At 37.2% G+C, this 15,644-nt stretch overlaps 1 protein-coding gene across 1 annotated transcript; it reads left to right on the top strand.

Annotated features, from left to right (window-relative positions):
* Nucleotides 1-1,423: 1,423 nt before the first annotated feature.
* On the top strand, nt 1,424-11,628 carry LOC140238733 (echinolectin 1-like). The gene is made up of 5 exons (XM_072318630.1): nt 1,424-1,512; nt 8,242-8,345; nt 9,689-9,810; nt 10,307-10,628; nt 11,414-11,628. The coding sequence occupies exons 2-5, from the start codon at nt 8,255-8,257 to the stop codon at nt 11,626-11,628; spliced, it is 750 nt and encodes a 249-aa protein (XP_072174731.1). The 5' UTR covers nt 1,424-1,512; nt 8,242-8,254.
* Nucleotides 11,629-15,644: the final 4,016 nt, after the last annotated feature.

Raw genomic sequence — 15,644 nt, forward strand, 5'->3', positions numbered from 1 at the left:
TAAAATTTGACCAAAATCTGAAACCTTACTTCAAAATCAATCTTAGATTTAATGAAACTGATTCATGCTTTCACATCCAAATCATCTCCAACAAAATTGTACACTATTCAGCTATTACTCACATCAATGACAGTTTTATCGGATGAATAGTTTTTGGACTATTAATGATCAAAAGTGGGAAATGTTTTTTGAAACACCTAGTATATACATTATATATTATATATTGTATTTGCTCCGCGTATTGGCAGTAGTAGGAATAGCAATAATAATGCCATAATAGAGGAATGCATGAAATGCCAATTGCGTTGATTTTAATTGAAAATCCGAATTTTTTTGGGCCTCCCCCTTCGTCGGGGATGAAAGTGCTAATGAATTTTCACAGTGATATTAGCAGTCACTAACAGTGATATTAACAGTTAATAACTGTTAATATCACAGTGAAAATTCATCTATATTAGTCAGTGTATTGATCCATTTGATTTCCTTTTCTTTTTCTGTCTATATTTTACTATCAACTTTCACCTCTTGATTGATTTCTTTACCCTTCTGGCCTTTCCCTTTTCAATTTTGAGTGACTGGACGGAAAAAATGCTAATGCCTCAAACAAAATGTTTGTGAGTATCAATTTCGGCGTAGATTCAGAAAACACGTGAAATTTTTGAGTTATAAAACCGTATTCTTTCTTTAGGGACCTCCGAGCGGAGTTTCAGCAAGAAAAATCCTTTTGCAAATTTCAGGACTTCAGTGAAATAATTTTCTCTACCTCGTTATCAAACTCGAAAGACGCCGAATATATTGTGTATTTCATTTTTTTTTTTAATTTCCAATTTTTAACACGTGTCAATGGTAATAATAAAAGGAATAATGGAGTTTTCTAATGTGCCGTGTCTGTAAGACAGTGACACTCCTGATGCAGAAAAACGAGACCTCTTTTTGACATTGCTTCAGTAAGAAAGAGCTGCGATTGAAAGAAACACAAAAGAATTGAGAACACTGTTTAAACATGCTAGACTTCTCAGGAAATTGCTGGTGTGAGACCTCGCAGGAATATGCAGGGAGGTGGATCTCTTCCACCCCCTGGGATATGTAGCTCTAGAATCTTTTGTACAGGATTTCCCGTCACTTAGTGAACAGGATATCCTGATATCTCGGTACCAATATACTTTACCTTTTTTTTTAAGTAATGATATGGTCTTACTATTAGCAAAGACGGGGGGGGGGGGGGTTAGGGCATTTCCTGAAGCGTTTTGTCAGATATTTTTTTTTTTCTGACAAACTGTTATAAGCTACTGAAATAGTTTGCATCTGATTGGCTGAGATCAAATTTGTCGGACAAAACGCTTCAGGATATTGCCCCCCCCCCCCGATAGCCTCTCTATGCTAATAGCACTGCATTGGTCTTCCAGAAATCGCGCCACTATCATAATCCCAAGGGAGATGGACACATAACTATTTTCAACATCTGACCTAGGGCACGCAGGAAGCAAACTCCATCAGCTCTTGATTAACTTGGTGAGTTGTGTCTGTCTCATTTTTGTGAACCGCTATTTCTTTATTGGCAGACATGCTACAGAGCAAACTCTAGGGTTTGGTGATAGCTGAAAAAGGATATATTTTTATACCTTTTATAATAGAAAGTTGATAGCTGCTCTACGGCGGCGGATCTGAACGTCAAAGTCTAAAGTAATTTCTATTTTGAAACGTACAACTTTGTTTTTGTTTTGAAGAAGTAGAATTATTAGTATGATAATTTGATTTGATCATGTTTCTAAGCGCTTAATCTCATATTTTCTTGTTTGCAACTAATGCACTGCATCTACTGGCTTCAAGTCTTACCTCTATCTTAGTAGGTTTTTGGTAATAAAGTGGAATGAATCATGTCTGTATATAAATGTACTGTATATACGTTGGGAAGCTTGGTGTCTAAAGAAGTGTATTTAACACCAAAAAGAGCAGGAAAATCGAGAATTTAGCGACTTTACCAAGCTCCAGTCTTGACAGATTACAACACTTGTTTGGTGTTTTTATTTTATCAATTTTACAGGATAATGTCATATTACTATGAAAACTTAAACGTATGAAGGATAACTTGTAGACGCCATTATTTTTCTTCTTGCTATGTGCTTTACTATATCTTTTTGGCAAATATCTGCTGCATTATCTTCAAAAGCATCATGCAGCGTAAATATTTAGCACTTCGCATGTTATGCGTCCATTTTTATCAAAGATTGAGTTTAATGTTACATCAAGCATAATACTTAATAATTAACACCTTCAAGGGTGTATGTTTATGTTGTGAGGTCGTAGAAATACAACAGTGATTTTCTTCAATTTGTTAAAGATTTAAATTCAGCTGTATAGTGTCGCAGTGTGGAAATCCACACCAGGCAAAGTTGACATACAATATCACAGAATCAAGTGAAAACAGAACAGCAAAAGTTTAATCAAAAGGCTTGATATAGACCAATAGAAAGGCAAGGTTGTAGAAACGTTTACACCTCGTTATTCCGAAAGTTCTTTAGTCCGAAGGTTCGTTATTCCGAAGATTCGTTATTCCGAAGGTTCGTTAATCCCAAAATGAAACAAAGCTCTTTGTTCCGAAGGTTCGTTACGGACCCTATATCATTTCGGATCAACGAACCTTATTTCCTTTTCGGAATAACGCCACAAATGTTCGGATTGACGAACCCTTTTTTCATTTTCCGATTAACGAACCTCTAGGTATAGGGAATTTGTGTGTTTCGGATTAACGAACCTTCGGAATAACGAACCTTCGGAATAAAAACCTTCGGAATAACGAACAGCACCCGTAGAAACTATTGCTAGCATTTTAATTATAGTCACATAGATTTACCGACAAACCAATTAGGAGCGGCATCGCGTGTCTTTTCATTTGCATATTAGTTAAAGTGGGGTGATGGTCGCTGTTCCGAAGTTCGCTGATCCGAAAATAAAAAGAAACTTCGTGAATCTACGGAAGTGCGAACATTATTTCGTTTTCGGATTAGGGAGTTTCATAACAAACCCCTTTCATTTTCGGATTAACGAACCTTCGGGGTATTAAGGAACTTAACTTCATTTTCGGATTAACGAACCTTTGGAATAACAAACTTTACTTTACTTTCTATATTACGTACCTTCGGAATAATGAACTGTAAATTCTACTGGTTACCGAAATCAGACGTGTTTGGTGCATGTTAAACTGTTAAGTTTATGATTTTGAGTTTTTTTTTTTTTTCACACATTAATTACACATGACCTGAACTTCTTTATCTTTAAAAGCTCGATTGATCACGGGGTACAGGGGCGGATCCAGGAATTCCGTAAAGGGGAGGCGCCCTTACAAAATTAAAGGGAGGGCACACGTCCCCCCCCCCACCATTTCTTCTTCTTCTTATTTCTTTTGTTCTGACAAAAATAAAGAGGGTACTGTATTACAAAATTACTTTTAATCATAACTTCAAGAACATTCCCTGTTATGTTAAAAAGATAAGATATCATGATACAGCGTATCTGATGACGGACTTAGTTAAGAATGTTTTGAAATGGCGTTCAGCCCATTTTGTGTTGAAACTCTTCATATATATATATATATATATATATATATATATATATAATAATTTCATTGAATCTAACCGGGGGGCCAAAAGCTAAAAACAGAGGTCGAGTTGCACTCTCTCTACAAACTAAGAAGACCATGCTTATTTTCAAGTTTTTATTGTAACAAACAGCATTCCACTGGTCTACCTCAAAAAATTTTTTGCGAAAGCCTCCAAATCCAAGATGGCGTCCAAGATGGCCGCCATATTTACTGAGTTTGTTATTTAACTGATAGAATTCGATAGAAACATCAGATTTCAACAAATGTGATGTCATATGAAAGAAAATAAAATTTTCTACAAGTTGATACCATTTTTGTGGGTTATTGTGATAACTGGATTGAGATTTTAAGGAAAAAACACTCATTTTTTGATATTTCTCTGAAAAAAGGAAAATCATGAAAATGCTTGATTTAGCATAAATCAAAGAAAGACTGAAGGATTATCTTGAAACGTTTCAAGAATTTTGTTTGACATATAAAAAATATTTGGAGAAAATTAGGGATCAGTACCATTTTTGGTTCAGGAGTTATAATGTCTCAAACTTGAAAACTCACTACGTAAAAATGGCCACTTTAGTTGTGGCCAAGACCTTATTGATCGTAAAAAAGTATGCGCGCGCCAAGACTACTACACGCATCACTGGCACTGGCGCTTGTAGCAGTGCCAGTGGTGCGTGTAGTAGTCTTAACAAATGCAGACTTTTTCTTTGACAAACAAGGGTTTGTGCCTGCAAACTAATACTTTTCATACCAAGTGGTAGCTCAGGTGATACTGATCGCTATCATTTCAAAGTAGATTGTTCTGAAGCAGATGAGATGAAGCAAAAAAAAAAAAAAATCAAATAGAGGTAGTAGCTTGAAACTTGGCACCAATCTTGTTATAGATAGTTTAAGACAGAATTTAGATCAACCGCTCAAAAAAAAATCAAGATGACAGCCATCAAAGTTGACATAGTGTATTGCGTCAAATTAAATGTATTGTTTCGTTTTTGATACAAATTTGTCTGTTGTGCTATCTTAAACCGTCTTAAGTTTTTATGGACACATTTTTTAAACCAGTGATATTCTACTCTCCGAAAAAAGAAAAAAAAAAAACCAAGTCGAGTGGAAGTTTTTACTTTGATGTGAGGAGTGAATAACAGAAATTGGAGTGACTTTTGAGTGAAAATGTTCATTTTCACTCATTTTAGAGTGACCTTAGGCAGAGCTCCACACTAACTTTTATTTTTGGTGGCCCAAAGGCAAATATCCGACCTTTTTTGGTGGCCCGATCAAGCCACCAAATTCTTCATTTCTGACATTTTGGTGGCCCGACGTGTGTTTTTTGTGGCCCCGGGCCACCGGACCACCGTTAGTGTCGAGCCCTGCCTTAGGGATCACTCGTCACTCTTCAAGTGATCCCCGAGGTCATTCTAAAATGAATGAAAATCAACATTTTCACTCTCGAGTGATCCTGATATCAGACAGGAAAGCATCTACCAATGGCATAAGTTCAGATCAATTGTGACACTATAACCCACATGAAATCAACCTAAAAACAATGTAAGAAAAATCTGATAACGGAAAATAGTTTCAGCAGGCTTATTTGTAAATGTGAATATACAGCACGAATAATCAATTTGGACAATTTTATTCGAACAATATACTGAAAAGTAATTTCGCACAACACATTTAAGAGCAAAGTTGAGAAATTGCCGCCATGTTGGATTTTTTTTTTTTTTTTTTTGGGGGGGGGGGGGGGAGGTTCGGATCAGAAGGGCTTTCAAGGACATCTACGGATCAGACATTTTTACACATATACCATCATCATTCACGTTTCTACAACAGCAGAGTAACATACAAGTAAAAAGGCATATCTTTGATACAGAAGCATTTCTTTGTTATCAAAGATTGGGCCTTACCCAAACACTGGAATGAGCTCCACTCCCCCCCCCCCCCCCCCAAAAAAAAAGACCCTCAATATGGTTTACACTAGTACAATATCGTTCGGATGTATAGAAAAATGTAATAGACAGCAATATAAGAAGATTAAAAAAACATATCAAATTATAAGTTACAAGTTGAGATAACTTTGACGCAACACACTAAAGGTATTGTTTACCATTGGGAGAGATATCACCAGATCACATTCGATTTATATGTGCAGGTTAGTTGTATTACAAAACATTCTACCATGTAAAAAAAATTATAATAAAGCCTAAAACATACGGAGATATCACCATTTCTTTTCAAGAAACCATAACCATGATAACTGTTGACATAAAAAAAGCTTATCAGATGTATTTAGTATATCTAACAATGTTTAGCATTAATTATACTGATTTAAGTTTGTACATAAATCCCTAACTCACAGTTTAGAACTAGTTTGAGGAATTAAGTAAAGCTGGGTTTTTGTTTTACGTGCACTAATGGTAAATAATGCCTTGAACGACAACCTCGATTAATTACCGCCATCTTGAATTTTGTGTGGATACTATTTTTATCGCTAAATATTACACATTGGCAAAATTTGTGCCAAATCTTAAGCTCCTATCTCTTTTTGGAAAATACTTTCTGTTCAATCTTATCTGCCTCAGAACAATCTACTATGATGAAATGCTACAGTAATAGCGACCAGCGTCACCTACCACTTGGCATGTAAAGTTAGTTTGCAGGTACTTGCAAGTCATTAGACCATTACAGTATTACATGTGACCATGTAAACACATTGTGAGCAAAATTTATAATGCGTAAATATAATTTTTCAAGTTTTAGATGCTAACTTGTCAACAGTGTATGATATTGCCTGTAATTCCAGAAATATGAATTATGTCTCAATCTCAGTAAATCTCAATCTCAATCGCAGGTTTCAAAATAATTCTTCAGTTCTTCTTTGATAAATACTAAATCATGCATTTTTACATTTCTTCCTTTTTTCAAAACAATATAAAGATATGGATCCCCCCCCAAAAAAAGAGAAGCAAACAATCCCCTCCCCCCCCCAATTTATCACAATACACAGCTAAAGTGGCATCAACTTTTAGAAAGTTTTACTCTCCTTCATATGACATCAAATTTGTTGCAATCCAATGTCTCTATCAAATTTTATGTTTGAAATGTTAATTTCAATAAAATGGCGGCCCTGTTGGACCGCATCTGTACTTTGCAACAAATCTACTGAGGTGTACTTACGGAACATTGCTTAGTATGCTTGATATTATGTATGGTCTTCTTTATAGAGAGAGTGGAACTCGAAAAGTAAGCACGATCTTGGATTTGACCCTCTGTGACGTCTTTGGGAACAGATGCGTGTAAATAACATATTATGCAAAATGGGATTTCAAGTTTGAGACATTATAACTCCTGAACCAAATACAATACTGACCTCTAATTTTCTCCAAATATTGATTATATGGGAAAGATGTTAATTTCTGCATGGTTTTCATAAACATTTTTAATTTAATTTTTTAAAATTTTTAGAGAAATATTCATGGTGCATTCTGAAAAATTTCTCCATTAAAACCTAAGATGGTTTGAAATGGCATTAAAATGTTCAGAATATATAAAAACCATATGAATAGACAGCAAAACAGACAAAATTGTATCAAAATCGAAATGATACATTTACTTTGGCGCAATACACTATGTCAGCTTTGATAGCCTGCAATCTTGAATTTTTTGAGTGATTGATCCAAATTTTGTTTTAAACTTTCTATAGCAAGGTTGTTTCAAGCTTCTACCTCTATTTGAAAGATATTTTTTGCTTCATCTCATCTGCTTCAAAACAATCTACTTTGAAATAATAGCAATCAGCGTCACCTGAGCTACCACTTGGTATGAAAAGTTAGTTTGCAGGCACAAACCCTTGTTTGTCAAAGAAAAGTCTGCGTTTGCCAAGACTACTACACGCACCACTGGCACTGCTACAAGCGCCAGTGCCAGTGGTACGTGTAGTAGTCTTGGCGCGCGCAAGCTTTTTTTTACGACCAACAAGGTCTTGTCACAACTAAAGTGGCCATTTTTACGTAGTGAGTTTTCAAGTTTGAGACATTATAACTCCTGAACCGAAAACGTTACTGACCCCTAATTTTCTTCAAATATTAATTATATGTCAAACAAAATTCTTGAAACGTTTCAAGATAATCCTTCAGTCTTTCTTTGATTTATGCTGAATCAAGCATTTTCATGATTTTCCTTTTTTCAGAAAAATATCAAAAAATGAGTGTTTTTTCCTTAAAATCTCAATCCAATTATCACAATAGCCCACAAAAATGGTATCAACTTGTAGAAAATTTTATTCTCTTTCACATGACATCAAATTTGTTGAAATCTGATTTTTCAATCAAGTTCTATCTTTCAAATAACAAATTCAGTAAATATGGCGGCCATCTTGGACGCCATCTTGGATTTGGAGGCTTTCGCAAAAAAATTTTTGAGGTAGACCAGTGGAATGTTGTTTGTTACAATAAAAACTTGAAAATAAGCATGGTCTACTTAGTTTGTAGAGAGAGTGCAACTCACTCGTTAAGTAAGCGACTTTTTGGGGTTTGGCCCTCCGGTTAATCGCAGTAGAGTTCGTGGAAAGAGAAGCAAATTGATATGGCCCATGAAGGGTGCTTAAAATCCTATGTACTAAAACAAAAAATTTCCCGTTGTTCTAGCTTGAAGTTCAACATGGCATCGACATTCAACACGTGTGTATTTGCGGTCATTGGTGTCGTGGTCACTCTCCTACCCTTCATTCATGGTCAAGTGGATACTAACGGTAAGGGATTAAAAACACAATTACAGCTTAGTCCATCGTACACATTGTAGCAGAACATTCATTGATGGGGTTAAGCCCCGGTCACACAGCACTCCACGTCTAAATCACGTACAAAAAGTTATGAAAATCTGGTGGACGTGCAAGTCGTAAGTGGTAATTTTTTGGTCAATTTTGGTTTGGCCGTGCTTTGTACGGGGTAAGGCCGTTGGCGGCTATTCCACTGCAGAAGCACTGTCTAAGCACGGCTAACCACGTCCAGCCACGTGTATGTACGCGGAAAATCCATTTGTCAGTGATAAGCCGCTAAACACACGTTATTTCCCGTGATACCAACGCGTAGCACGCGTCAGATGACCGTGCTCTGCCCGTGACAGACCGCTAAACTTTCGCGTCTTATGACCGCGTCTCCCCAAGTTTTAATCACTGCCGGAACACGGATTATCACGTGTGTTTCACGTGTGTTGCACGTCTTTACCACGTGCGCCGCCCGTGGTTGTCCGCGAAATAAAAGTTTGAGCAGTTCAAAACTTTTTACCGCGTCCTACGCCGTTCCGATTTTTCCCCGCGTCCTGCCACGTCTATAAATCGACCGTAGCTCGTCTTAAACTCGACATCAACGCGAACAACATCGTCTGCTTCACGGGAGACCATTTTTTACGTGTTTTGGCCGTGATTAAGCCGTAAAGCGCTGTGTGACCGGGCTTTTACCTGTTGTTGACTCTCAAACGCGAGTAATTCTAGCAGATTACAATTGATGAACGTGCCATATGGTACCGGATGAACAAAGGTTCTGCTCCATTTCAGAAAATACATTACCACAACGGTTCTGCATCTCTAATTATCAAGTCGATATTCCCTCCTGTTTGCAGTTACAGATTTTCGTAACATAATTCCCTTGATCGAATATAACAAGTTGTATCTGCTGTCAAAAACTAGCTCAGGACGGAAGAAACCAGTTCCTCGCAATGATTACCTGCTGATAATATATAGATCATGTACGGGTTAGACAGGGCAAAATGAAAGAGTGGTCATATGATTGCTCTCGGCTAATCATTTGATATAGATCAATATAACCATTTTATAAAGCCAGCTAGGGTTTTACTCGCACATTTACTGTATTTTACTTAGCACATATTTGATTTAATTTAAGTAGTGATATACATTACTTACAAAGGAATATCATGATTTGAGATTCTGGGAAAACAGAGGGAATGTAGGTATTTATGAGGTATTCATAAATGATTGTGCTTCTTGTGATCCCATGACATATCAATAAAAACATCAAAAACCTGCAAACTTGGTATAATTTATACATGAATGTAATACTATTTGGAATACTTTAGGTGGCTGTTCATCCTCTCTTGGTAGCCCGGATAATCCTGCCTTCTCTTGCCAACATATTCTGGATGTCTGCTATAAACCAAGTGGATATTACTACATAGCTGCTGCTGGAGTTTACACCAAGGTTAGAACAATTAAAGCAGGACAACTGCATCCATCCACAAACTCTTTTATGCACTTCGATCCTCGTGGTTTGCTCCTAACATGCGTAAAGGGGAATTCCTTCCAAATAGATATGTGTGCTCAACACATATTATTATTAGTGAAGTCTGAGGGAAATCAAACAATCCGTTTCAACGAGTAGAATCAGTCAATCAATAGTCAATCAATCATTCAGTCTATCAGTCGACAAATCAATCAATCAACACGTAAGAAATCTCAAAGTTTTGTTAAATCTATGTGATGTGCCGTCAATCCTGGATAACAAGACTATACTGTTTCAAGGTGTTCTTAAGGATACATTCTAAAGTTGGCAAACGGCATGCCAAACGTTCAAAATCTCAACACAGACCACTGTGAAAATTCCATCGATATATACTCCTGCTGTGGACAAGTAGTTAGAGCCCGATGATAATGAAAAGCTTATTACAGATGATGTTATCAAACGCATTATTTGACAGGTGTACTGTGAAATGGACCTGAATGGAGGGGGCTGGGTCCGCTACGGTAAGTCCGGCATGGGAAGTGTCTGGCACTACGACGACGAGAACGAGGCGGAGGTCGACTTGGAGATCATCCCTCCGTCCAGCATCAAGCAGATGATTGAGTTGAAATTCACCGAGTTCTTCGTGCAGACCGACGTCGTCTTCCAGATGGTTGGGGACGACAGCGTGAATCCATCGAGTCTGACAACACGGACGAGACCGTGGTTGGAAGGAAGGAAGGTGTACATCGACGGATACGCCAATGACCACACCCGGCTGCAGTTCCAGTCAAATAGTGGTATTACAACAAAATTATTTCTTACCCAGTAAAACTGATAGTAGTATAAATATTCATTACTCGCATCTTTAAAGGTACTAGCCCACATTTGCAAACCCACGAAAATCAAAACTGCATAAAACAGGTCCAATATGACTTCAAGTACAAGTTATAACAGTAACATACCTCACCTGTTGCTCTTTGTCTATACCATTCGATAAAAGAGAGAAAATCATCGTTTTAAAATCAATTTTCAAACCGGGTCAACCCGACCCAAAATCGAATTGCGAGCGCGGGCTAGCTACGTACATTAACTTACACAATGTCATGTATCGCATGCATGTAGTACGCGCGTGGACCGGAGCTAGCGAGCGTTTTTATACGCATGCATACGGTGCATTTTCATATATTTTTTTAAAGTAATGGACTAATTGGAACGAAATTTTGCACAGGTGTTACTGCAATCATACCCAAACTCCATGCTAACTATGAGACCAATTGCTGCAGGTTTACAAATGTGGGCTAATACCTTTAAGTTTCACCACTTTACCTTACATTTGGAACTACACTTCAATTTCCATTAAATTTGGGATTTCCTGTGCGGATATTGTCCTACGTACTGACGTACGTTATACAGATACAAACATTATACTTCATGATATAATAAAAATCGCAATGAAGGTTGGCTATCAACAAAACACTGTCTTTACGTACGCAAGATGGTGGCCAGTGTTACTATCTGTGTTGTAATTATACACCTTCTTATGCCTCCCTCACAGTTTTCACTATTTGCATTCTTTGTTCAGTCGAGACCATGACGTGTATCCCTGGAAGTTCCAGCAAGTGCGGACAAGGTGGGACGCCCTCAGCCAGCGGAGAGTCTAAACCTTTCTTCTTTGAGTCTGTCTACTTCGGGCCGCGGGCAGCAGGATCACAACTTCCCTCAGGTCACTCTGGTCAGTGGTTCCGTAACAGATACTCCTGGAACGGGACCTTCTATTTCGTGTATGCCAGACACTAGCAGCACTACGCGACAAATTTGGATCCTGAATGATAGGAAGTCCCGTGTTTGACACGATTGATAACATGGACATCAGTGTTCAAATTCAAATGAATTTATTACGAATTTTCTGCATCTAATATAAATCACAAAATGAAATACAGTCATTTCTTTTTGTTTACAAGACAAGGGAAGATACAGTGTGTACATCCGAATATAAAACTGAGATATAGTGCCTACGTGTACAGATTAAAGAAAAGAAAAAGAGAACACGTCAATTGGGAACCACTCGGGATAAAGTGAATCAAATGATCTGACTGAATTATGGCACATGTATTGGGAGTGTGAATGCAGAAGACTGTCGTCAAATAAGTATATAGCTTGAAGATACGACAGCCATAAAAGAGAAGGGAAAAAATGGGCAAAACATATATCTTGTATACTTATCGAAAAGAAAAGAAAAAGCAAGAAAAAACAGTGACACTCTGGCATCACATTGCAACAACAGAAATTGTAATACAATAGACAACATACAGAGAATGAGGTGAGTGAGGTGAGTGCTGGTGCAAGAGCCCAGCAAGCGCGCGACACTATAGGTGCCGCGATACTATAGGTGTTATCCCACTTTATCCTAAAACGTGAGACCACTGGGTGGAGAGGGGATTAGGCCTATAAAATGAACCAACAATGTAATCAATGAAGAAGAAATCAGAGCAGTTGCAGTTTCACAAAGTGATTCTAAAAAAAGGTAAGGAATTATTTTTACAACAATTCACAGAGCGCAGATCTTTCAGGCCCTATTGGCCAGCATACCGTACGTTGCCATTACTTGGGAAGGGCGGGGACGGGGCGCGCTCTCTAGGACACGGTTGTTGAGAGAAATCCGTAGAATGCGATACAGAATGAACGTAAACCATTATTTTGTCACTATTTGTATAAAAAGAAAAGCGCCAAAGCAACCAGAAGATTACATGAACGAATCTAAAGGGATGGACACATTTATTCGCAGTTGTATCATGTTTTCGCTTTTCCTACCAACAACAAAACAAGCTAACAGTTTTTGTTTGTTTCTATTTTATTCAGTTCCTTTTTATTCAAATGTACGACCAAAATAGGTACTAGGTTTGATTTTGCTTGAACATGACTGAGTGCATGAATCGAATGATTATGATTATACAGTCTGACCAGTTACCAGCTGAAGCGCAAAATGCTAAATTTCCACGCTATAAATCAATAAAATACTAATCTGAGTCAGATTATCATGCAGGTTTGTCCCTTCTGTCTGTTTGTGTCTCAATGTAGATGTATATCTATCTATCTATATATATATATATATATATATGAAGAGTTTGTTTTCAAAAACCGATAAGTCCATATTTGCCAAATGGAGATATTTACGATTAAAGGTCAAGAAAAATAAAGAGAATAATAAGAAAATTTTTGCTTCTTTTGACCATAACTTCAAAAATGTACCTTTATATGTAGTGACCAATATATCATTTAAAAGGTATTATTTTGTACTTTATGACAGAGACCGTACTTCAAAATCTTCAAAAATGGACTTATCGGTTTTTGCAAACAAACTCTTCATATATACATATATATATCAATAAAAAGCCCCCCCCCCCAAAAAAAAAAAAAAAAAAAAATATCCCAGTTGGTCATATAGACGAAACGATGATTGGACCAAATGGTACCTGATTAGACCAGGAGGCTGGCTATTAGACCAAATTACAATAAGATCAATGGTTATTAGACTAAATGGGTGTAGACAAAATGATGATAGACAGAGGCTAGACCAACTGGGCAATGGACCAAAATAAATGATGTGTACACCAAATTTGTATTGGACAAATTTGGTTTTATTTTAGACCATTTGATGATTAGACGAAATGGAATTAGACCAACTCATAATAGACCAAATCGGTATTTGATGATATAAATTTGTGTTAGACCAAAAATAGACCAAATGGCTATTATTAGACGAATTGACTGTAGACCAAATAGTACTTAAACCAAATAACAATTAGACCAAACAGTAATTGGACGAAATGATGACTAGACCAACTGGTTATTAAACCAACTGATATTAAACAGTCTATTAGACCAACTGGCCGTAGACCAAGTGGTAATAGAGTGTAAACCGATCCGGACGATAGCCTCTTTGAAATGGTTGTTTGAAGGTTAAATATAAATTAAAAACTCGTGTTTTAATATTGCATGAGAAAAAGTACCAACGCACCCTTTCGGCAAAACCGGGGGGGGGGGGGGGGGGGGGGCTTGGACGAAGGGTGGGGTTCCAGTCAACGCGACGCGACCCAACGCTCCCAACGCACCCTTTCGGCAAAACCGGGGGCAGGGGGCTTTGGACGAAGGGTGGCGTTCCCATTAACGCGACGCGCCACCACCCAACCCACCCTTTCGGCACAAGCCATATATATATATATATATATATATATATATATATATACAAATCATGAAAAGCGTGAGTACTAACGAGAGAGTGCAAGGGGGGAGGGGAGGGAGTTAGAAGGGGAGTATTGATCATAGGCATTAGACCCATAGGCTCTTCATTTTATTTCATTTTATTCTATTTTCTTTTGGTGGGGAGCTCACTTGTTTGGCATCGTCCGTTGCAAAACACGTGCGAGGGTAATGAATCGTTTATATGCATGGCGAGAAGATGCACATAGGTATACTGTGTCACCTGATACTGCAAGGTATATCTAGATTTCGGCAAAGCCGCGATTCTAAACCTCCTTCTTTTGAGGATGTGTTGGAGTATGGGGGAAAATAGAAATCACACACACACACACACACACACGCACACACACACACACACACACACACACACACACACACAGAGAGAGAGAGAGATACATACACACACACTTATATCTTTACCAATGATATTTATTCACTTTCATTCAAACTATACCAAAAAAACATAAATTCCATTTGGTATTACTCTTATAGTACATAACAAAAACATTTCCTTTTAACGTCAAATTTCCGCATGTAGAAATAAAAATTAACAAAGGCAATGATTGAATAGAAGCCTGAGATGATCGCTGTGCAAAGCTGCATTCCTAGGCAATTCAGAAATTAATCAAAGTCATTATTTATCATTTTTCAGATGAAACAGAGACCAGCTTTAGTGCTTCAAAATGGTTCTAAAACGTGAGTTATGGATAGAAACAACGAATGTAATATGTTAATCAGTATAATCAGTGTTAAGTATTGTTTAATATACAAAATGTGAACAATAGTTTCATGAAAATTGTTTCTAATATAAACCGTCTGCAGTTATGGTTTATTGACAAAAATAGTGACATCTCCTTATATTTCAGGCTTTATTGCGAAATTCTTATACCTTTGGATGTTTTGTGATACAACTGACCTTCATGGACCAAGTGTGATAACTCAAATATCACTGCTCCCTATGGTAAACAGTGGCTTTGAGCATTTTGATACACAATGCACTAAAAATAATGATGGCAACCACTACCCATGTACAGCTGTCATATTTTTGATAAAGCATCATAATATTCAGAATAAGAGACATACACCTTTGTAATATGCGACATTTTTTTTTTTTTTTTTACCAGCCAACACAGCAAACCCAATCGAAGTATTCCTTCAGTAACATAAGTTTCAATGCGTGTCAACATAATCCACTCCACTCCACATACATGTAATTTGAGTTTTTTTCTCGTTTTCTTTACTATGTATAAAATGTATTTTGTAACCGTATGACTTTTAAAGGGGATGGCTAGTAACTGATCAGTGGGAATCAGTGGGGATGCTGGGGGATGATTGTTCCAATCCTTGTGGGATTCATTTAAGAGTATATTATATATCTATTGTTGTGTGAAAATTATTTGCTTCAGAATGGTCTCATATTTAAGTAATGTGCAGTTCAATGTTAACGATCGCCGCGACACTGTGATACAGGCATGCTAACCTGGAAACATTGAACTGCACATTACTTGAATATGAGACCATATTGAAGCAAATGATTTGTTTTCAAAAGTGTC

This window comes from Diadema setosum, chromosome 15 (genome assembly GCF_964275005.1).
Source record: "Diadema setosum chromosome 15, eeDiaSeto1, whole genome shotgun sequence".
Taxonomy (NCBI): Eukaryota; Metazoa; Echinodermata; class Echinoidea; order Diadematoida; family Diadematidae; genus Diadema; species Diadema setosum.

Excerpts from the sequence above, each read along its gene's own strand:
- LOC140238733 (XM_072318630.1), top strand. The coding sequence starts at position 8,255 with ATGGCATCGACATTCAACACGTGTGTATTTGCGGTCATTGGTGTCGTG. Across the intron at positions 8,346-9,688 it reads TGGTCAAGTGGATACTAACG|GTGGCTGTTCATCCTCTCTT; the intron begins GTAAGGGATTAA and ends GGAATACTTTAG. Across the intron at positions 9,811-10,306 it reads CTGCTGGAGTTTACACCAAG|GTGTACTGTGAAATGGACCT; the intron begins GTTAGAACAATT and ends ATTATTTGACAG.